General features: G+C 38.6%; 1 protein-coding gene across 1 annotated transcript in view; it reads right to left on the bottom strand.

Moving 5' to 3' along the window:
• rnf38 (ring finger protein 38) overlaps positions 1-17120 on the bottom strand; it is a 57226-nt gene extending 40106 nt beyond the window's left edge. Inside the window, exon 1 of the mRNA XM_066720582.1 lies at positions 15417-17120. Coding sequence (XP_066576679.1) covers positions 15417-15954 — 538 coding nt within the window. The 5' untranslated portion in view covers positions 15955-17120. The remainder of the gene's footprint in view (positions 1-15416) is intronic.
• Between the last annotated feature and the right edge of the window lie 6986 nt (positions 17121-24106).

Genomic DNA, 24106 nt, shown 5'->3' with positions numbered 1-24106 from the left:
TTAAGTATTTCAATAAAACTAAGTCATTTTTATAGTCATAAAGTGGCATATAGTTAACTGTCACTGAATATGGGAAAGCAGGTTTCTACATAATGCATCAGTAATAGCTCTATAGCCTTTTCGTTTTTTTAATCCTAAATAATACAAATGTAGTTATATTGCTGCTCAAGATGCATTCATATCTTTTAGTATTAAGAAAATTGATAGATCTTATTTTATTATCTGCTAAGAAATATAAAAATCATTTTCTTGAAAACAAAAAAATATTACAGGCTATAGAATATTTGACCAATATTTTTAGGTTTATTGATATTTTATCACGTGGTAAAATCAATGTATAGTATGAAGGCCTAATTGATGCTTGAAAACTCAAACCATTTAGGGTAGAAGCGGAAGTAGAGAGGGGAAAGACCCACAAAGGCCAATGAAGAACACAGAGTGCATTGGACTCCAGTATAAGAATTATTACTTTTATAGGCCGACAATGAGGTGAAGAGCTGGACTTATTTTGCAAAGTACTTTAACAGTTTGTTTACATGCAACCTACATTATATCTGAAGCTCCTACAATTTCACACTTTGTTTCAGCACATTGTTACATTGTCTTGTAGCTGAAAATGGAAAAGGAAACAAAATGCAGAGGAATATACTTCAATGACAGGAGACGGCACCATGTTTTGCAATTCTGTTTTGGCTTTCATTGTCATGAGAATGAGCGGGTGGCTGATGGGTTTCAAAGTTGCATATAATGTGCAATATTCCTTCTGTTGTGCATTTTATAGATTTTTTTAAATGTATATAAGACAGCCCAGTAGAGGCATGCATGCGTGTATGAAAGTGGTATCAATAAGACAATACTTCTCTGAAAGAATGAACAGTAGAATACCTCTCTCAACACGGACTTGCCAAGATGTAAAAAAGGAGTGCTTTCCAATAATATTTAGGGTTTACATCTTTTTCTTCTTTAGGGCTGTCAAAAACTCAGCTTTATGCATTCTTCCTTTTGAGGTTTTGTAAAAACCACGAGATTCATCCATTTCTAATTTTTGTTTTCATTTTTTCACAAAAAAGCACTTGCATCATCAAGGATACAAGTACACACAACATTTATGAAAATAGTGTGCTGGTTGCAGTTCTTCAGATGCTAATGGAGCATCACCCTATCGTAAATTGCAAGGGATCAACAAACTTGGACAAGTACAAGATTTTTGCACAACTGCATCTTGAAGGGAGTGGGAACTCATACAGTCACAGATCCACAGTAATTGGACTGAAGCAGTTCCAGTCCCTACTTCCACACCGACGATCTCCAAGAAGTGTCAGTTATGTTTAACTAGAAGAGTAGAATAATAATATGCTTAGTTTTCCATTTTTTGCCAGTTGGAAGAGCCTTTAAGTTCATCTGTAAAACTTGGACAGAATCTCTCTCCCACCTCTCAAATTAAAGTGAGCTGTGGCAGTCCAGTGCTATGCATTTAAAACACACATGCTGCAGTCGAGCATTATTAAACAGTTGAATATCTACAATGCTGTCATGCCACCTTAAGCCCAGATCTTAAGAGAACCGTTCAGCTTGCAAGGAGTGAGATTTCAGTATTTTCTCCAAGACCCTCACTCTCACATCCTCAGTTAAAATCCTGTTTAAAGACCTGAAAAGAGCTGCATTTGATACCTCAGTATTACAGTACAGGGATTGTCAACTGCCTGTTAGATAAAGTGTTCTCCCTGAAACAAGGCTGGTGTCAGGTTTACCCATCTTCCATAGCATGCACTGGGAACAGGAAATCCTGGAGTACCTCTTTCCATTCCCATCTCAGACCACATAACCAAGGATATTGTATCAGCAGGTGATACACACACAAGAAAAACAAAGAGGCTTCAGTTTCACAATCTAAATGTAGTTTTGAGTTACAGATTTCAGATGGTGATATAAAAACACTTTTTTCCCCCCAGTCTTGCAAATAATGCTGGCAATTAAAAGGTTGCAAAATAACCTTTGATAACCACTTACACACAGCCTGTCTCCAGTTCTCAACACATGTACAGTGCAGCCTGGCTCCCACAGGCTTTTCATATCACAGGTCTATATTTATAATAGCATGAATTGTGAATTCTTTATCACTTACAATTTCTTTTTTTTTTTTTTTCTTTTTTTGAGTGGGTCTGTTCAAAAGCTATGACTGTTCTGTGCTAGCAAAGCACTATCAAAACACAAACAGATTAGGCTGGGGAGCTAAGCCCATTCTAGCAAGAAATGTAAACTCCCCCATTCAAATTGCTACCCATGCTTAGCAAACTTCGCACACAATGCTTTTGGTGCTCAAGCGCATCACTGGGGCTCAGCTTTGAGTGAATTACCTGACTGAGTGCACTAAACTGTGCTTGTTCTGCAACCACACGGAAACGCATACCACAGCCGAGTGAAGGGCTAATTTTACCACACATCTACCAGCTGCTGGTGACACGTGCAATTAACATGCAAGAACAAAAAAAAACAAGATACAAAATTGCAATGCAACGTCTGCTGTACAGGACCAGCCCCACAACACATTGAGTGCTTGTGCAGAGAATTAATCCATGTCTAGACCTGAATCTAGTTCACTCTCAAATCCAACCTTCCCAGGCCTGTCGGTCCGAGAAGTGTCCCTGACCCATCCCCGGAAGCACAGAAGTAACGTCTCTTTATTAAAGCCCGGGAGTGTGGCTTGGGTCAGCTTAATTAGGTTGCAGACACAGAGACCAAACCCCAAAATTAAAAATACATCAGTAAATTAAAAAAAAAAAAATCACAATAAACAGAACCCTCTCACAAAAGTCGTGAAGAAAGAATGACACCTCCACTGAAACCTGACGCCGAGGTCAAGGCTCACACTGGGGTCAGCCACTCCGTAGAGTCTCCGTTTCCACATCTTTTTGTGCCCCTTGCAAGTCACCGGACGCTCAAAAGCCTGGCCCTATCGTTTGCCCCGTTTTCAGGGAGGGTGAGCAGAAACAAAGCCTTATGGTCCTCAGGGCTTGACAAGGCAGTGTAGGGAACGCTGCCCTGTAAACACCACACAGGCCCACACCGCAGTCAGAGCCTGGAGGCCCGAGCAGGGGGGAAGCACAAAGCAACAGGATACTGGACAGCCAAGCTTTGAACTCTCCAAACATGCATTCTGACGGTTACCAAATGCAACAGCACGCAGCAGAAACCCAAAAGAATCTATAAAGTAGACTACTCTGCTTTCAACAGCTGTACACCCAAAAGAAAGGAAAACATTTTCTTCATCTGAACACAAGCCTTACTATTCAAAAGCTAGGATTTGTTAATTGTTTAAAGGGCCTTCTACATGACTACCAATTAGTAAAACTCCAAGTAAAACTTTAGGACCAAACATTCAGGCATGATCTTCTGGAGACCGTGTTTATGTTGACCGGTCTATTTAAATATGCCAACAAAGCAGAACAAAAGGAAATTGAAACTGAATGTTGTCCATATTTACCAGGTCTTATCCATCGAAGTACTTCTAGATGACCTTTTACAATTATATGCAGACCACCCACACCATTACAAGACACACTCAATAAGAGATTAAATAAAGACTTGCATAAGATTAACATTTCAGTAAAGTATCTAGTTACTAGCTAAATATTTGTAAACCACTTGACCAAGACAGAAAAAAAAACTACTGTGGTTGTCATATTATAACATACAATCCACATCAAAAGGTTTATTTTAAGGTAAATTAAATCATCCAAGATTTGTTTTTCTTAAAATTAAGGATACAATAGCACCACAAGTTTCTTTACCAAGGTACTAGGGATTGACAAACACATAATTGTACATTTTCACAATCTTGCCAACGTGCAACCCAAGTGATGAGATCCTATTAAGTCAAGCAGAGTGACTAGGAGTTTATAGCAGTCTTGCCGAAAACACACTGACAATAACAAAGACCCATGTTCCTCTACTTGTGGTCTGTTAAGTGAAATCTCTTTGTAATCACAGGATTATTTTTAAAATGATGACTGTTGCATTTTTCCATCGACATGACAATACAGTATCACGATCCCCTAATTCCTTGTCACGTTTGAGGGAATGAAGAAAGATTTTCCACAGATTCTGCATAACAGCTGGCGATTTGTTGGGAATTACACATAATCACACATTGTGATGATTCAGGAGAAAACCGTTATCTTGTATCGAACAGTCTAAATGGGTGAAATGGCATTAATAATTACAGAGCAATCCTAATTGTATTAGATTATAATTGTTATTCACAGAGGAGACACTAATAGTCCATTTTCACATATTTATTCGATACTTATTCATTTAAAGTGATCTATGCATTCGGTTTTAGTCTGAATCCTGACCGCATGGCTAATGATAAATGACTTAGGACTCTTAGGCATTGATGAAAATCAAAACTTTGACTTACCCGCATTATCTTTATAATGTTGTAGAAAGCAGCTTCTGACAACATATTAAATCGTGATAGGGTATAGGTTTGTAATTTGCAATACAGACAATGAACACTGCCACTTAGTAGGGCTGTACCCGACTCAGAGTTTAGTCAGTCGAATCGGATCTGACTATTCGTTCCCTTTTTTTTTTTCATAATAGATTATCAGAAAGGTCAGTGATGATTTCAACCACATTAACATAAGCAAATGCAACAGAGTCATGGGAACATTTTTTTGCATTTAAAAATCAATAGAAGATAGCTGCATATGATGCAAGATTTGAATTGCGGTCCATTTGAATTGCCGACAACGTCAGGCTACCATATGGATTTGTCGGAATAATGTGACAGGCAGCACACATGTATTTCTTTTAAATCAAGCTAACAAAAATGTTTTATTACATTAAAATCAGTGTAAATGAGTAAACAAATGACCGTTTAAAATACATTCATGACATTGCCCGACTGACATCTCTTCTTACAACAGGATAGGCCTACTTCTTTATTTATCTTTAAACGACTGATAAATCAATCAATCGAAATGCCGCCATACTTTAGACTTCTTCTGAGACACAGCCTTACCAACAATTCCACCACCTCAGGTTTCAGCTTCTCTCATCAATTAGGCCGTGTGTCCACCAAAGCGTTTTTTCCTGAGGCCAGACTATTTTCTCAGTTTGCAGTGGCAGCGCCGTGTTTTTAAACAGTCAGCAGCACGACTCGGCACGACTCGGCACGTCTCTTCCCCGCTGAGCTGCGCGTTTCTTTCTGGTCACCGAGAGTTGAAAAAAGTTCAACTTAGCGCTCGTCAGTGTCACTTTTTACCCAGCTGTCCAATCACAGCAGAGGAGGGACAGGACAAATACCACACCGCCCATCCTCTCTCGGACAGTGCTTTTCCACCGACATGGTGCCGGTGTAGGATACAATGGTTCCCGGCCATACAAAACGTCCCACCCCCTTTCCGGACCAGTCTCTTAGATTTCTACGCAGTGCTGAGCATGCGCATTTTTAAACTCGAGCAAACTTCATTTCCCAGCGGCCACTGCGCATTGACCTCGAAACTCCAGGAATACTTTGTAATACTGGAAGGAAAGTTATAATAATAGTCTGTTAAACTCATGTCTGTGCAGCGAAATAGAAGACACGTTCGTTTCCCAGCGGGACTTTTATTTTCGTACTTTTGTGTACTCTTCCGAAATCTTTAATCCTATGTTGCTTAATAACATATCAAATAATTATGTAAATGTACAGCGGCTCACGGATGATGCAGTTAATTAATAAGTAATTCATATTAAGATTAATAAAGAGTCGAAACTCAAATACTGTAAAACGCTGTACTATTTCATGCAGTGATGTGAACTTCATATAAAATACAGAAATTACAAAAATTGATAATATATTTGTATATAACTTTTTTTAAACAATGATTATGTAGCATAATACAGCATCAGAATTTATAGAAATGTGGCCAATGTAAAACAACCTTTAATCTATTAAATTAGTAATAGTGATACATTTAAAATCGAGCATACACAGCACATGTAGACAAGCAGAAACAAAAATACAACTATACGAATATTCTAAGATAAAAATAAAAGGCTGAGAATAAGGTTATTTATTTTTATTGATGCTTTAAGGGATTTACACCGATTCGCTATTTCAGACACTTTTACTGTATCGAATAAAATACAAAATAGAGTTAACATGCATTTGTCACCGCGCATACAGTTCATTATGAAAATCTTTGTATTAGTGGACACATTTTAATTCATTTTGTGACATTTTTACTTTTATTCTTGTTTAAAACACAATGACTATAGGCTATCCTATTGATTATGGATGCGGCTCTTTTTGGGGTATTTGCGGCGCAGTCGCAGGCAGATCAATAAACTGTCGGATGATCTCAGGTGATGTTAATGGTTTGATGGGAAATTATGCTTATTGATGAAGTCTGTGATGATGGTCCCAAATCATTGTTGCATTGTCCCTGTTGCCAGACACCGCAGCAATGCTCTTATTTTTTGAATGTCGCCCTGGATAAGAGCGTCTGCTAACAGATACATAATAATAAAATAATATTATTATTATTATTATTATTAATCCATTGTCAGCACTGCTAGCAACTAGATAGCAACACAAACTATCTGCGACATTAGGTACTTCAATGACTTCCGCGGATAATCCGTATCACAGCACTGAATCCCAGCAGCGCTGTCAGAAGAGCCGCAGTGGCAGCGCATGTTGTCTGCAGTCTTTTTAGTGCAAGCGCGCCAGCTTGCCCTGCTAGAATATAAAATATAGGCCGACATCTACAATTATTGTAATACTAAAAAAAAAAAAAAAAAAACGCTCGACTTGAAGAATCTCAGTCGACTGAGGGGTCTCCGACTGATGATTCGACTCGTCGACTTTCAGGGGGCAGCCCTAGCACTTAGATCAAAAATAATATTTAAACCGTTATTTTAATATCCCTGTTGATGCTATATATTTTTTTCTCGTGCATACATTTGCAGTATGTATATATCAGTACACTGATGGCTTTTGAACAGTGCATTCAATCGTATAAACTCCAAACCCTTCCTCACTTATAGTCTGATTTAAACCTGGGATTCTGAAGTATGACAGAAGTATGTGGTAACAACATTAATTTCAAAACACACAGGAAGAGTTTTGATATAAACCTGGCAAACCCTGTACTGGCAATTATTCCAAAGAAAAAGCCAAGTTACCAGATCTGATTCTAAAGAAACAGAAGACTGGGTAATTAACTCTCCCTCCTTCTATTTGTTAATAATCGAAGAGTCTAGGATCAAATGCGTTCTGCGCAACTGCTTTACAGCAGTCAGAGCCCTCTTGTAATAAATACAAAAGCTTAGTAAAATAATATTCACAGTGCTACCGGAAGACGACAACCATCTCCCACATGCAAGGGTAGATGCAAACACCACCTCAGACAAACCCTCAGAAAAAGTTGTGTACAGCGAGGCGTTGCATTACAGGCGTACGGGTGGCAAGAGCCCCCCGAAGTCACGCTCTGGAAGCGACTCTGTGCTCCATTACCCAGTCTAGTCCATTGGCACTTATTTCCATTTGAACCCTGCTTTGTTGTGGTTTCCAGAGAGTTTTCAGGAACAGCAGCCGACAGTGAGAGCTTTTCTTCTGAAATGCGTTTGAAAGCACTGAGGCTGCTGCGACCAAGATGTTAGACCCGGCAACCAAGTGCTCCCAGCTCTGTACATAAATCCCACTAGGAACAGAACAAATATACAAGGCACAAGAAACAAAACTGTACTAAATTATGGCAACGATACGAGAGTGACAACTGCAGAGCGATTAAATTAACATATGGCAGACATTCCCGAAACCTTTCATTAGCTACATATTTTTTCTAGTGTGATTAAAAACACTTTTTTCTTTTAAAGATTAAAAAAAAAAAATTTTGCTTATGCTGATGCACATTTATACAATTGGTTAATTTAATTATTCCTCCAGTGAGTGTTTATTTTGTATCTAAATGCTATCCATGTGAGAACTCATATTTGATGCCAAGCTCAAAGTGTAAATGGAAGCTGAATATACTGGCATTCATCTAAACTGTACAAGAAAACTAAATTCAAAACATCGTTCACTACTTCAATGCTGGAATTTCTTTCCAAGACCTGTAAGTGGATATACAGAATTTGAAGGGGGAAAAAACAATTTAGTAATCAGCACAAAGTATTATCATAATATAAACCCTAATAATGAGAAACTATTATGGTAATTTAAAGCTAAAGCTTCAGTCAAGGTTTGTTTTTTCTAGAAGCAGGAAAAAAAAAAAAAAAAAAACTGGTCTGACAATGCAACTTACATGAACAAGGGTGACAATTATATTATTTGGGGTCTGTTGCCAAATTCTGTCAGTATGACTTTTCTGTACTATTTTAGCCTCTGCTACGTGTTGAAGGATTTCCAAAGTTTCATAGCTCAGCCCTTCCTGATTGCAAGGTAAGAGACTAGTAAATCCAAGATAGTTGATCAAAATCCATTAAACTAGAGCTCCACGTTGTAAAGCTAGTAGATTATTCTTGCCTTGTATGTATTTTCTTAAACAAACATTGTATGATGATTCTCCAGGCAATTTCTCAAACATGAACTGGTGCTTGTGGCCCTCAACAGTTTAGATTAAAGCCATACATTATTTCAGACAGCTCCGATGTTTTTGAAGGCAATGAGAAAGTTGAGTTTGAAGTTGAATAAGGTCATGGGATGGTTGTTTAATGATGGCTAATTAATTTTATTACATATTAATGAAAGATTAAATTACAGGCAGACCTTAAAAACCTTTTGAAATAATACAGATCAAAATTAACTTTCATGAATAAATTTGTATTTGTTCCTATTGTAAGTTATGGCATGACTTTTTATATATATATATATATATATATATATATATATATATATATATATATATATATATATATATATATATACACACATACACACACACACATACACACACACACACACACACAGACTAGTGACAACTTTTTATGGAACATGTCCCCATTACACTGCTTTAGAATGACCCCCCACACATACACACTACAAAGTGGTTGCCTAGCCCTTGAACATGCGTACCACAGTTAAGGGGAGTGTAACACACTTGACAGCTCTGACAATTATTTTGCAGTTTTGTAGAAAGAAACCTCCAAAATGTTTTAAAACCAATAAGAACATGTTGGAACAGTTTGGGAAAGTTGAAAGCCACTACTTGGCCCAACAGGCCTGCCTTGTCTCTTGTGCAACTCACAGCAGCATTAAGGGACGCCAGTTTCTGCAGCAGCCCACCGCAATCATTCAGCGTTTGGGCCCTGAATTTTTAGCACCCCCCCCCGGCCCAACCCCCATTCCAGGAAGTGGTACTATGCCATCACTGTTGCACATTGTTCACTAGCAAGAGAAAAGTAATAGCCGGTGCAACTAGTTTCTGTATACTGGTCTTAACAGGCAACACTAGATACAGTGGAGCCTACATTCAAATAACAGACACAATGTCAAAAATCTCATTCTGTGTTGAATATGCTTCAGCTCTTTAAGTTCAGAAAAAACAGGATAATATATAAAAAAAGATTTTTTTTGTTTTGTTGGTTTTAATCTTTCATAAGCACATGCTCCTCGGGTCTCTTTTAGAGTTAGATCTTTAAGTCAACATCACCAACCACTTAGTGCCAAAGCCCTCCCTTCAGAAAATGAACGACATCGCCAGTAGTAAACCAGCACATGTGAAATGGACTGCAACCCAAACGCATCATTAAACTGCTAAAATCGAATAGGTAATCATCTTATTCTTCCAATAACAAACACCATGTATTGTACTTTATTTTATTTCAATAGTGTAAATGCCACACTACAATCTTAAATATTTAAACATAGATGAATGAAAATTGAGAAGGATTGAAAAGCTAGGCTAAATTGTTGCTGGAGTGTGAGTCCAGGAAGTTACCTCTGCCTGTACCTCAGAACAATTTTTTTTTGGAATGAATCCATCTTCCCTAATGTGTTGAAAACCAAATGCCAATAAGAGGGAGCACCACAGTGCATAGCTTGAGATCAAAATGCAATACCGACAAGGTAAGGCAGTCATAAAGGAGAAAAACACAGTAACACTTAGACAGAATGCTACTACTGCGATGCACAAAGCATAGTACAATACATATTATGATATGGTTTCTAGTTATTTTATGAGACATGTTATAAAATAACTGGATGCATTCATGTTTGCTTGGCTTTGCACTTTTGCCCCATTCATTACCTATTGTGTCAACCATAAGTAGCAACACTGTTGTTAAGATGCTATATCACGATAGGCATTTCTTGAAATAACATGCTTCCCAGCTGTAAAGTATTCCAATTCCCCAACAGACAACAGTTTTATATGCTATTTCATGTCTGGCTCTCCCTGTACTTTCAGTAGAAACCTCTCTCACAATAATATATGTGGCTAATTCTAACAGAGCTGTTTTATAACTCAAGGGTTCTTACAAACAGACTGCTGATAACTTCATAGTCCAGATATAGTTAGTTCCATTTAATCTCATTAAAAGCAAGTGATCTATACAGACTGCACTACCTAAGAATAGTAGATCTGAATTTACAAGCAATCCTTCCAGGTCATTGGAAAAAGCTATCCACCGATTTATTTTTAAATCATTCACTTGAAATATTGAAACTTGAACAGATGACTTTAAAGGCAGGGACAACAGCAGAAACCTCAGCATCAACAGTACCCTGCAAGCCTTCACAATGATGACTGTATATTGGATTAGTGTACCTTAAATTTAGTGTAACTATAATTAATGATATTTTGTGCTACAGACTAGGGATAAGGAGATGGTTAACAATAGAAAGAGACTGCAGTTTCAGAACTCTGCTCCTCTTTAACCCAGTTGGCAACGTTGAGGTCATATGCCCGAACTCTTACGTGTCGGGACTGAAATATTATATGTAATTTGAAAGATGTCTTCGGTACCTTCCCTGAAACCCTGCGAGTATTTCTGGCCCCGCTTCAAACCAGTCACCAGAGCACCGGCTAATGGATTCCTGCCAAGGATTCCTCACACCTGACCCTGTAGAAGGGCAACTGTGCCGTCTGAAAGGAGCAAACCTGCCTGTAGCTCCCTGACACTTCACTTCTAACTGCATTACATTTTGCCTGTTTACTGCTTGATGCATCTGCTTTGAATGTTGTTATCCAAGCTAAACAAAAACACTTTACAATGCTGCAAGCAAAAAAGTGAAGACAGGAAATTAGCAAAAATAAATATATATATATATATATATATATATATAACCCTGATACACTCTCCACATTTAGTTTTGTTCTTCTTTGAGGAATATTTATTTATTTCAAAAGCCTTGACAATCATGCTGGACCCATATTTACACTAATAAGAGAAAGGAATGCCAATAGGACAAAAGGCAGCTTTACAATTAAGAAACGAAAGGGACCAATTTAATAGTAATCTACTTTATGTACAGTCATATGTGTAGTAACCAGCATTTTCAATAATATCTGATTTGGTGGTGGTGGTGAAGCACACAATAAAAAGGCATTACGTAGAAGATAATGTTTTTGTGTGATATTTCATAATAAATCTTAAACACAACTGTTTCCTGCTCATTACAAAAAAAAAAAAAAAAAAAAAAGTTTCCCCCTCTTTCAAGAAAAATCCCATTATAGTGCATGCTTCCCCTGCAACTGGTATCAGTTAAGCACACACTGATGGGCATTTGATATCAAAAACAAAAATCCAATGTACACATGCAAAATGACCATTTTAACCATGCTAAAAATACCAAATTCTTCCAAACCGGGTTTTCGATTTTTGTTTTGTTCTCTCTGTGAAAACATTCTAGTGTTTGAAGTCAGGCCTGTCATGAAGGTCTCCACAAAGTCAATGCAGATGCAAAGTCATACTTTAATGCCCCATTTTTCCCAGCTCTTTCGTTTTGAGGCTTGAAACCAAGAAAACACTACACCTACAAAAGTAAGTCAGCAGGATACCTATTTATATTTCACCACCCTAAAGACAAGAGGAAAGGTTCTGGCGCATGTGAATTTTTAGCTCCTTTTTATTTTTATTCTTAAAGCTCACACAAGTTCCTTGTAAAACAAGACGACACATCAGGAAGTTACTTCACTTTAAGGATTACCCCTTTGTCATCTCAGTACTGAGTTGTGCTTGCTTAAATATAGCTCACTTCCCAGAACAAAACTACAGCCCTTTATATTCCAGTCTATGAGCTATATATAGGACACGGCCCCTATACATCAACATGGGCCTACACCACATACATACAGTTGCAAGCAAAATGTTGTACACCTTTTCAGATTACAGAAAACTGTGTATATATGGTCTTTTAATGTTATTGCAAGGTGTGACGTTTCGTCCATAACCCTGTGTGTAAATACATGAATATGAAACTCAAGTTTTTTCACTGATGCATGCTAAATTTAGTCAAGGCTGATGTTTACATTGCCAAACAGGAATTTCCAGCTGCCTCTGCTGTTAATTTTCACAGTTTTACTCAACACTAAACGCAGACTAAAGTAAAAAAGACACATATATCTTGCTAAATTGTTTCAGAAAAAAAAAAGGCATATTTGTCATTGGAAATTAAATATAGTCCCCAAACATAATAGCAAAGATTTGTAATGTTATTGAAAGTTCACATCTGTGTATGCAAATCTAGTCAAAATAAAGCAAGAATGCAATATGCAGGACTTTGTGTTGGTGCCTGCCGCTCACAAGACCTGAAACACATGAAACCGCTGATCAGTGGGAGTCTCCCCAGAGAAACAGTACGTTTCTGAGAGATCCCCCTTCGCTGTGACCAGCTGTGTTTCCAGGATGGGTTCTACCACCTTACCTACCTACATGCTAAATGGGGCAGGGAGGGACCAGGCAGTTGACAGTACTATCCATTTCAGTGCTTCCTTCTCTGAGGAATACAACCAGCCTCCTTTTGCTAGGGCAAATGTTGTGATTCATTAAAACTATTAAACTTATGAAGTTCACATGAAACTTTTGACTCGCATGGCAATAAGATTAAAATTCCAATACTTGACAGCAACTTGGTTTTGTTTGAAAAAGGGTTCTTCCTTCCTTCCACCTAATGAGAATCCACCATGGGGTACAGTTTTTAATTTGTTATTGCTGGGTAGGCCAGAGCTTTGATTAAAAGATCTGATACATTTTGAAAAACAGCTGCTCCAAATAGTCAAGCAATGAACAGAGCAGAGTTAGCCCTGGACAGATTAATCTACCCTTATCAAAGGCATGAGGAATCTATGATGACCTCGTCTTCATATGCATACAGTGTAACAATTTTGGTCATTTACAAATTTAAATTCGTTAACTCCTCATTACAATTAGAATAATGAATGTATGCCAAGGGTAACCTAGTAGCTGAACCCCGTCATGCTAGCTTATTGTATGCAGGCTTGTAATATATATATATATATATATATATATATATATCAGCTCAAATTTACCAATCATAGTTAAATTGCATTTTTGTCAAGTTCACTTATTTCTTCAGATTTTCGGTTAATATAAATCTTTTTTTATATATATATATAATTCTGCAAAATACAGCAGCATTATTCGCTTGGTGTCAGAGGCAATATTGGTTCTACCCAATAAAACCTAGCTGTATTTACCAAATAATGGAAGAACTATACATTGATCAGGGAACAAAGATTCATGTTAATTACAAAAGGTCAAATTGGAATTGCTAATTACAATTTCTATAGAAGGACAAAACCAAGCAAAGCTTTATTCCATTAAACTTCCATTAGGAGTTGTACAGCGTGCAAGCATTATGCCGTCACATTTCTTCTGTTCCTCAAGTCGAGAGCTACTTCACCCATTCAGTAATCAGATTGATGTAGAGCCAGCAGTATTCTGCTACTAACCTGATGTGACCCTTTCCCAGCTTCCCTACCTAGCCACCAAATGTCTGGCAAAACACACACTTAAGCCCTTATTGGGCACCGGTTTTCAATCACTGGGAAGATCTTCAAGTCTAAAAAAAACAAAATAGTGCAATTTCAGAATCTGGAGCTGAGGAGTTCATTATTCATGGCCCAATTTGTCTGGGATGGAAAACACAGTATAACATTAACTGCAATTAATGCAGCATACGTTTAAGTGTAATCATACAAATTCAGTGTAAATTCTATGTTGCTGTTATTGTAAAACTTATTGTAAAACCAATCCGAGATGCTCATGGCACAAATCACTTAGCAGACTGTACCATGACTCAGTGAATGAACAATGCTTCACTGCTCCTAGTTTCATTGACAGCAAACCTCTCCTGACATGTTTTCCAATGCTCTTACAGGAACAGGGAACAGCAGAAGGTTGACTGGCAAGCAGTTAAGTGTTCCAGTAGCTCATTCTGGGGTTTTTTTTGCATTAAAACCGAGCTCCTAGTGGCCTCTCATCACCAGGAGGACCACGTAGCAGTCTGCTGCTGCTGTGGTTCAACATACATCATCGAACCCTGGACCTCTCCAGTCTCCTGAGCATACTGCCTTCATTTTGGGGTGACACCAACTTCACCCACTCCTGCCTCCATCATAGCAGAGATCGCCTGTGCTCTTGTAATGCGTTTCATATTGTGCACCCCACAAGACTATGATCACCCTGTTTTAGTTGTTTATGTTTTGTTCTGAATTTAAACTTGTTAAGTCCCATTTAGTGTTATACAAAAATAATCTGACACCAAAGAAAACGACTGCACTCATTATTGCATCGTATATTCACCTTTTTCACGGAGTTCATATGGATCCATAATGGCTACGTCATTATTGTATTTATTTTGTGTATACTTCAGATCTGCAATCCGCTAAAACTAATAACATCTAATATATGCCAGCTCGTAAACACACGCACAGTACATGTTTCGCTTGAAAAACACAAATTCCTGTTGCGATGTAACTTAGCTCGCCGTTGCTGAACAAGTCCCAGTCTAATTTATTTTAATAATGCATGTATGACATCACTTTAAACTCCGAAGAACACTTCATCGGCTGTAGTATCTGCCGAACTGGATACATCGTTGGCTGATTTGACACAATGTAACTCAAAACATGACACATGTGACTCACCAGGAAATAAGAGCAATGCATCCCGTTTTGAAATCAGGGAGCAGCCTCCGGGGGGGGGGGGGGGGGGCAGTCGTCCGAGTTAAATACCTAAATCGCACATACATATAACATACCCCCCCTCAACAGCTTTCTGTTTAAGAGATGGGGAAAGTAAAGTACCGTACATGGGGAGTTGGGAGGAGAGCATCTATACACATACAAATACGCAAAGTGCCCAAACCGACCAGCCCCATAGCCTTTCAACCACGGCGCGGTCCATCACCGGGGGCTGCCGAAGAAACGTCCACACCACCCAGCTCCCCCGTGGCTTACCTGCGGCGGGGGCTCTGTTGGCTCCGGGGCCCGGGGCTCTCGGCGCAGCGGTGGCCGGGTTGCTCCCTGGGGTACGGTGGTTCTCGGTGGGGCTGTGGGCTCGGAGCGGGAGGCACCCGGGGTTGTGCTGCGGAAAGTGGTTCACGCCGCCGCCGATAGTGTTGTTGTTGCCGCTGTTGCTGCTGTGATTGCCGGGCATGTTGTACTGGTAGAATCCGGACCGAGATCGGGAGCGGGTCCTGGGGGGCTCCATGAGAGGGGGGTGGTGATAGGAGCTGGTGAAGGGGGAGGGGGTAGGAGGGGACTGGGAAGGAGAGGAGGACCCAGCCGCTAGCAGCCTGCCGCCGCCGCCGCCGCTATGGCTCCCCGATCTGCCCCCCTCGGCCCCCCTAGTCCCCCCGAGCTGGGCCTGGTCCTGCGGTCGCACCCCCCGGTCCTCACAGACATGGCCCTGCTTGGGGACGGAATCGGAAATGGGGTGCAGCCGGGTGTAGAGGCAGGGGTCCTGTGTCGGCTGTGAAGCAGCAGCGATGGGCATGTCCTTTCTGTTGAGCACTTCAAAGATAGTTCTGGAGAGTTGGGGGGTGGAGGGGGGTGAAACGAATAAAAATATACAAGTTCAAAATAGTTGTTTGTTCCTCAATTGGAGTGCCCTAAGTTTTGATCAGAGATGAAGGGGAAGAAGGAAAAAAAGACCCCTCGTTGCTTTCGCTGCTCCAGTTGATGCGTTTCCTTTTGTTTTGAAAGCCTCGGAGCGGAGCGTCCAGGGACACCGAGACAAGCCCTTCCTGCCGCCGCGACCCCAGCGCCGGGGACCCGCACGGAGCTCTTTCCCCTCACGTTCAAAAACGGTAGCTGGTCGGCGTCCCTTTTGAGGTGTATCCTGATCTCCCGTTTTAATTGTCGCCTTTTTCACACAGTAATCCAGCAGACAAAAACATCCCTTCCAGTATAAATTATAAATACAGAGAGAGAGAGAGAGAGAGAGAGAGAGAGAGAGAGAGAGAGAGAGAGAGAGAGAGAGAGAGAGAGAGAGAGGGCGTCTGCGTCTACTTCCGTGAAAACTCGTCCATCGCCTCGGCTTGAGACAGCAGATCCGTCCGCAGCAGCAAATCTCTCCCTTTCCTGGGAGACAGCAGGACCGCGTCCGACTAAAACTTTCTTCCCCGTCACTTTTTTTTTTTTCCTTCTCTCTCCCGACGATGTTGCCCTTGTTTTCCCTTTATTTCCTGGCGCCGGACCGCTCTATTTGTGCGCGTTTCCACCGGCGCAGGTCTGACTCTGGTTCGTGTGCGTGTTGCGTTCTTCCAAAAGCCCTTTGCCAAAAAAAGAGAGGAAAAAAAACGCTTGGGAGGTCTTTCAAAAAAAAAAAAAGTAACCTCTCGCACACACAGGAGGGTCCGACCGCTAACACACTGTCCCCGGGTCCTTGACTAGCGATGTCCTGTCGCGTTTGGACGCCGATTTAACCCCCACAAGCCCGAGCAGGAACCGCGATCCGCCTCGCCTCGCCGCGCCGCGCGTCTCCGTCCCTCAGCCGCTCGCTGTCGGTGTGAAAAGTGACTGGAGATCAATGGGCTTTCAGAGGCACGGCAGCCGCAACCGGTCGAGCACAGAAAGTGCAGATCGCTCGCCTACTGTCTCAACTTTACGGGTGCAAATTGCGCGGACGAGCATGGATGCGTTTAATAGTGAGACGAAATCGCCGTGCTAAGAAATGTATGCATTCACAGTCAGGGAGCATAGCCGGTCTTGTGCGTGTAACTGCGCCCCTCGATTAGTGATGTCTGCCCGCTCTGCCTACATGCGCACAGCCGGGCAGATGAGCGCAAGGAAAGCGAGTTGTAAATAATTCACAAATACAGTCCAGTGTAATTGATTGGATAAGCCTTGTGTCGCTGTTAAGACTTTTATATCTGTGTACATATCGCAATCATTGTATCAAAAGTTTTTTTTTTTTTTGATGTTGTGCTTTAGTAGCACACACAAGCTAGAGCTGTAATTTGACTTAATTAATTAATCCTCTCTCACATGCACACACACACACACATTTATGTAAATGTGTACTACATTAAAAAGGACACAAAAGGTAGTCAGAATTATGGGGTTAATCTTACTGAAATACAACTAACAGAAGGAGAATCTGCATATTCATTTGTAGCGACAATTTCTTTTTTTTTTAAAGAGTGATGTTTTGTTATCATTTTACTGCAAAATGTTTTCCTCAAAATACCCTAATACCAATTTTCTTCTCACATGTTATTTTGTCTTTGAACTGAAAAGTTAAAACACCGTTTTATCTGTCTTTAATTTTCTTCCCCGTTGCTGTTTTGCCCAAATCTTATGATTTTCTGCCAATTCTGTGTGTTTTTGGCCGTTTCCTCGACTGAACAAAGGTTTTTGTGAATTCAAGGAAGGTGAAACTCATACTAGCTTTTCTAAAAGTCTTTGCTGTTTCCTTTGATATGGAGAGATTTGAATAAGAAAATAAATCTGCCACAAGTTAAGCACCAAAGAGAATAATCCTTTTTTTGTTTGTTTGTTTGTTTACTACTTTCAGCATCTTTCTTCTTTTTGCCTTTGTCATTTGTATTTGTATACAAGTTTCTATGTATCAGTTGATTATGGTGTGCTCTCCATGAAGCAAAATATACAAATATTTTTCAATTTACAAGGGTAATTATACGTACACAATCATCACATTTTATCTCCTTGGTTGGAGCCATAGTAATTCGCTCACTATATGCTCCTCCTCTACTTTCTTTAAAAGAACCATCAGTTTAGTGTTTAGTGAATCAGCTGGCTTGTCACCTATTTTCACATGGCTCTCTTGTCCTAAATAGCTCAGATTCTGAAAGCTGTCTACAGCCTTCTGTCTGAGAGATGAATGGACACCATAGCTTTCCATTCTCAGTAGGCTTTCCACAGAAACATTAACTTATCTTATCTAAAATACTATTGTTTTATTGATGACCCCAATCCACAGTAATGCACCTGGCATTATTTTATTTTTTCCATAGACAGAGCAAACAGACAAACACAGTCATAAATACACAACTATATAAATATAGTTAATTGTGAATTAATTACAGGAAAAGTAGTCCATTGCTGCTTCTTAGTAGTAAATGTGATGTAAATTAAATTAAATGTGCTGTTATTATATACATGCAGAATATGTACTTAATCTCCTAATAAATATGCATTATATGTAGTCACATATTGATTATGATCAAACATATGATTATGTTTATGATCTGTTTGTACTCTAGTTTTCAGAACCCACTATTGATAAAGGTTATAATATGAGCTTTAGTTTTTTTCTTCAAGCTTATTGATGTTATCCACAATGTTTATATTTTGAAACATATCAAAAGTTTAAAATGTATTTGAAAGATTGTAAAAAAAAGTAGTGTGCAGACTTATTAGAACACCGTCATTGCCTTTTAAATGTAGATTAATATACATACTGTATGTATCAATGAAATGTTTTTGAAATTCCTGAAAATCTGTCCAATGGGCAAATTATGAATGATCTAATTTGATGGTGCACACATGCAATTCCAATAAAAAGTGTCATAAAAAGGAAAGTCTAAATAAAGCACATAACATTGATCTAACATTTTAACACATCAATGCATGATGTTTCTGAAATGAATATCACTGGTTCCTGCAATTCTAAAAAACTAGATTTCCATGCACAGAGGTATATAAAGGATGCCCAAATGGCTAAATAGAGTTCAATATATATAAGACTGATTATGCTAGTTAAAATGATAGCACTAAAATTAATCAAAAGAGAGAAAATCATTAAACTAATTTAACAGTCAAAGCAAAGTTTTCACATAATGACCAATGGAGTTAGAAAAGTGCACACTATGATGTACATTCAGAACAGAATCACTGACAAGAAACCAGTAGGTATCTACAAAAGAGGTCCTGAAATATTTAGATTTGGTACTTTTGTTGGAAGCATTAAAGTATGTATTTTTAGAATATGTGAGTTCAAATGAATATCTTGTGAGCACCTATGTAGGCCTGCTGCCTTTGTCACAAGCAGGAACCCCCTTCCCCTTCAAATTGTTGCCATGTAGGAACAAGGCGAGCTTCATGTTTCATTTGTAAAATACAAAATCATAAGCATGACATAATTAAATCATTCCTACCAGATACTTAATAATTCTCACAAGATACTACATTTTTGGCATGTCACCTTCCAAACCTATAGCACACATAGGACAAATAACCACTCACATCCTAACGGAAAATAACCGACAGCTAAAACAAAGGCTCAGAATTATATAAAGAATATTTGAAATTGGTTTTCATTGTAAGTATTGCTTGATTTCTGTAAACCCAGTCTACACGTTTTTGTTTTGAAAATGTCATCTGTTTATCATAGTGAATTATTTTATTTTTTCCATTAATTTTCACTTGTTTTTCCCAGCAAATATAAAGTAAATAAATAAAATTGGTTCAGTATGTATTTAGTAGGGGAAAACAAATAATTTCTAAATTTATCTTTTGTAATTAACCAGCATTTAATGGTAAGGTTTGGGATGCTGAACATATATTGAACTGTCTAAAACTCCACCCTTGAATTGCCATGACTGGACTTATTTTTCTTTATTAATCCCTTCAATTGCCACATTTTTGTTCTGAAAACAAAAATAAAAATGTATTGAAATATCATAAATAATAGAGAAGCTGAGCTGAGGTATTGGATGTTGTGTTCTGTAAAGAAGTTCTGTGCCCAGTTGCTTAGCTTAAGGCCTCCATCGCTGCTGTCATTAGGAATGCTGGGAAAAGCACCAGTGCTTACAAGTAATTAGGAGCATTGTCGTGTGGGTTTGTGAAACACACTGGAATATTTGATCAGAAAGGGCAGTATATACAATATTAATTGTTCAAAGTGTACAAATCCATTGCAGTAGAAATTATAGTTGTGAAAGAAAACATTTTTTGGAAGGAAATATTCATGACTAGACATACTTGAATGTATTAAACTGCTGATGTAAAGTCAGGGTTCACTTTTTACTTTTAGATTTTAAACTATACAATGTCAGTCCATATTTTGTTATGTAAATGGTGTGTTTCACCACATTAAAAATGAAATGATTCAGCTGCTTAGTAATTATTTTTTATATTTTTTGTAAAAAGTATTGTCAATTTCACCTTCAAAACCATTGATAACATTAAAATTCCCCTTTATTCACATATAACTATTGGTAACAGAACAATATCCACCCAAATAATTTAATTAAAATGTACATGCTTCTAACCCTTATTTTAAGGGCTATATATCCTTCTATTCTTTCCAAATCATGTTCTGAATATTTTTCAAATGATTAAGTATACGTGGAATAAAGAATGTTTAAAACAATAGTTGAATAAAGCTAAACTAATCTAAAACTGTAATTTCATATGAACTCCATGGCATCTTTGTTGATAATTAAACAGATTAATTGTTGTTGTGTTCTATTAATGTTAAGTATGGAGACAAATAAAAGGTTGCTTATTTTATAATATAAAAACTGTTGATATAGACTGAAAAATATAACCGATAAAAAGAACTGCATTAAAAATGTGGTTAAATAAAGGAGTGTTTTTTCTTTAAAAAACAACAACGAATAATTAAATATAAATGTTACAATTGGTTGGAATTACTCTTGGCCCTTGTAGACGTATCAGGCTGATTTGGTCAATTTGAATTTAACTCGGCTCTGCCATTTTCTCTTCAAATTCTGGCATGCAAATGACACTGTTAAATTTGCGAGCCTTCACACAGAAATGAATTAACAAGAGCAGGCGAGGAAGATCAATTTTTCACCCACTGTGCCAGTGTTATTCATGAGATAATGCAATGGAGGGAAAGGGAGGGGAGGCAGGCAGAGGGGGGTCTCCCTGCTTTTCTCATTGGCCCATTCAAACAGGCGGAGGAGGGGTATCTAACACGGCCTCCAGCTGCACAGTGTAGAGGCACAGGCCCCTTCAATCCCACTTTGATGCTGCAGATTGAATCATCACTTATACTGGCCAAACAGCATGGAGCTTCTGCTACACCATTGCATCGGGGGTGTGGGGAGGTGGGGGGCTGGGGGGCGCATAACAGAGGGGGGCGTTCTGCGGACCAGACCAAACAGGACTTCTGCAAAATTAATGAGACACCATCTCTCTTTCTGCGAGGAGCCCAGACAATAGCAGGCTGTATACTCACTGCCTATGCATTGTTGGTGATTAAAATGCAGATTGCAAATTATATTGCTAGACGCTGTTCGTCTAACCAGAATTTTTAACACAAAGTAGCAAATTTATGCGTGGTAAACAGGAGAACATCTTAATTTGAATTGTCGGTGCTTTTTCTCCATAAGGACAGAGGGAAATAGTTTTTTCTGATTTGCCCTGTGACTATTGCCCACCAAGTGCTGTCACTTTTGACCACTGCCTTCAGAAAGGGAATATATAAGTGCCCTGTAGTTTAATTATAGTAAGCAATGAGTAGTAGATGTAAGACAACTTAAATACAGACCTTGCAGAAGTCGCCGCTGTGTTGTATAACTCTAAAGCTAGTCAAACCTGATGTAAAGGAAATGGTTGCACAGAGAAAGCTAAAGGCTCCTGATAAATAAGCCTGCCGGATTTGATGGTTGTTACCCAAAAGATCATCATATAATAAGACGAAATGATCTGCAGACTTCAGGGGGTAAACAATAAACCAGACAAATTCACTGGTGATAAGATTTCAGAGATGAGATCTAGATGAGAGAAATTGAAAATTAAATTATGTCTCGGTAATTTCAAAGGTTGGCTGAACATAAATATGGATTCAAATGATAAAATCCCATGTCAAATCATTTAATAAAAACATTTTCATAGTAATATGTTTTATTTTTTGCAAAGGTCACTTATTATTGAACTACATTCAGCTTTAGCCTTGTTTTCTCTGGTTGTCTGTGTGTTTCAGCTTCTTTGTAAACTTAGAAATTCTGTTTAATGGTGATATATAGAGCAGGACTTGACACAATATATGTTACAACTTACTACTAAAAATGTTTCTGGGTGACTTTAGGCTAACTTGAAGGTGCTGGAAATATAAAATATTGCAACAAGGTTATGATCTTTGATTCATAAAGCAGCTGCAGATATGAAACCAAAAACATATTTGAAGTCCTTGGGTAATTTTGTTTTATCTTGATACATTCAGATTCCAATTTCTTATTAAATGCTGACGATGCATTCAAAGTAGCATTTTGCATGAATCCTATTTTACAGCAGTAGCACTGGCACTATATATGGAAAATGATCATTAGCCTATGGTTTAAATGCAAAAAAAAAAAAAAAAAAGGAAATCCTTACTTGTAAAGAAGTCTGGCACATTTTCTTTTTTTATATATTAAAAAAGTATACATATTTTGCTTGGTCTGTTTTGAAATTAATATTAAACAGGCTTTTGACAGATTGCCAGGAATGAGAAAAGCCAATATTGCTATCACAGGGGATACATCCGACAAATGTTTTCACAGCCCATTTTATCCCAGGAAATTCAAATATGACCGTGTTTGCATGTGTACTTGTTCGCATGTGGATGTGTGTTCTTGTATGAGGAGTGGGGATCACGGGTACAGACGACTGGCCCAGGTTAAAAAGAAAGAAGTCAACCAGAAACCACAAGGAATGTTCACTTGTGGTTTGTAGACCTACATCAGCACTTGGCACGTCATTCAAATGCACGATGCCAAAAACAAGCCCAGTATATATATAAATAAATAAGAAATAAGGAGATTCCGCACAGTTTCAAGATCTAAGATTAAATCCTGTCTGCGGTACAGCAATTTTCGTTCTCTGTCTCTGCCTTATTCTTGGAACCATTGTAAATTCAAAGCAAAGTAAAGCAAAACTATTCTGATCAGCAGTAGAAGATCAAATAATCACATCTTCAACCATCTTCAGGAGGAAATGAGGGGAACAGATTGTGGAATGTGTGTAAATAAGGGGTGTGGGGGGTTACAAACAACACTCTGGGCCTCTTTTACTGTGGGTTTATTACTAAAAAGTAATTAGAGGTCCTCACTTTCAAAGGGTTTTTACAGTGGCATTAAAAAAAGAAAAAAAAAGAAAACCCATGAGGAATCTCAAAAGGAGAGAGGAGAGGATAAAGCCAATGCAAGGATGTACAATTTGACTTTCATTCCGTAAGACAAGGAATCAGATCTACAAACAATTTCCCTCCTCTCCACCAGCAAATAGAAAGCAATGTTTACAGCGCTGGACACCAAAACGAAACAAAGCAAAAAGAACATCTCTTGCTTCAAATGAAAGCTGCAGTCAGACTCGAACAGCACAGAGGAGTCTAACAAATGTGTCTGTCGAGAGCACACTAGCCAGCTGTAAATCAGTAACCATCGAGAGAAACCCACTGAAATCAGGAGAGTCTCTTAAAATATTGAGTCAAGCTCTGTAGAAAGCTATTCCATGCAAGAAAGTCCCTTCACCAGCGGCAAAAGCCCATGTCAACTGTCTAGTCTTGATGCAAAGTAATCGGGACAATACGAGAGCATGTGTAGAAGCTGGATTGGTATATTATTATTTTCCAAAAGCATTCAGTTGTCACTCCATGGTGCTGTCAACAAACACAAATAATACACAATTGTGTGTTTATATTCCCAAAATATCCACCATAAAGGCGATGTTTA

Source organism: Amia ocellicauda, chromosome 13 (assembly GCF_036373705.1).
Source record: "Amia ocellicauda isolate fAmiCal2 chromosome 13, fAmiCal2.hap1, whole genome shotgun sequence".
NCBI lineage: Eukaryota > Metazoa > Chordata > Actinopteri > Amiiformes > Amiidae > Amia > Amia ocellicauda.
The sequence above is the reverse complement of the archived record's forward strand: the minus strand, read 5'-3'. Positions and strand labels throughout refer to the sequence as shown.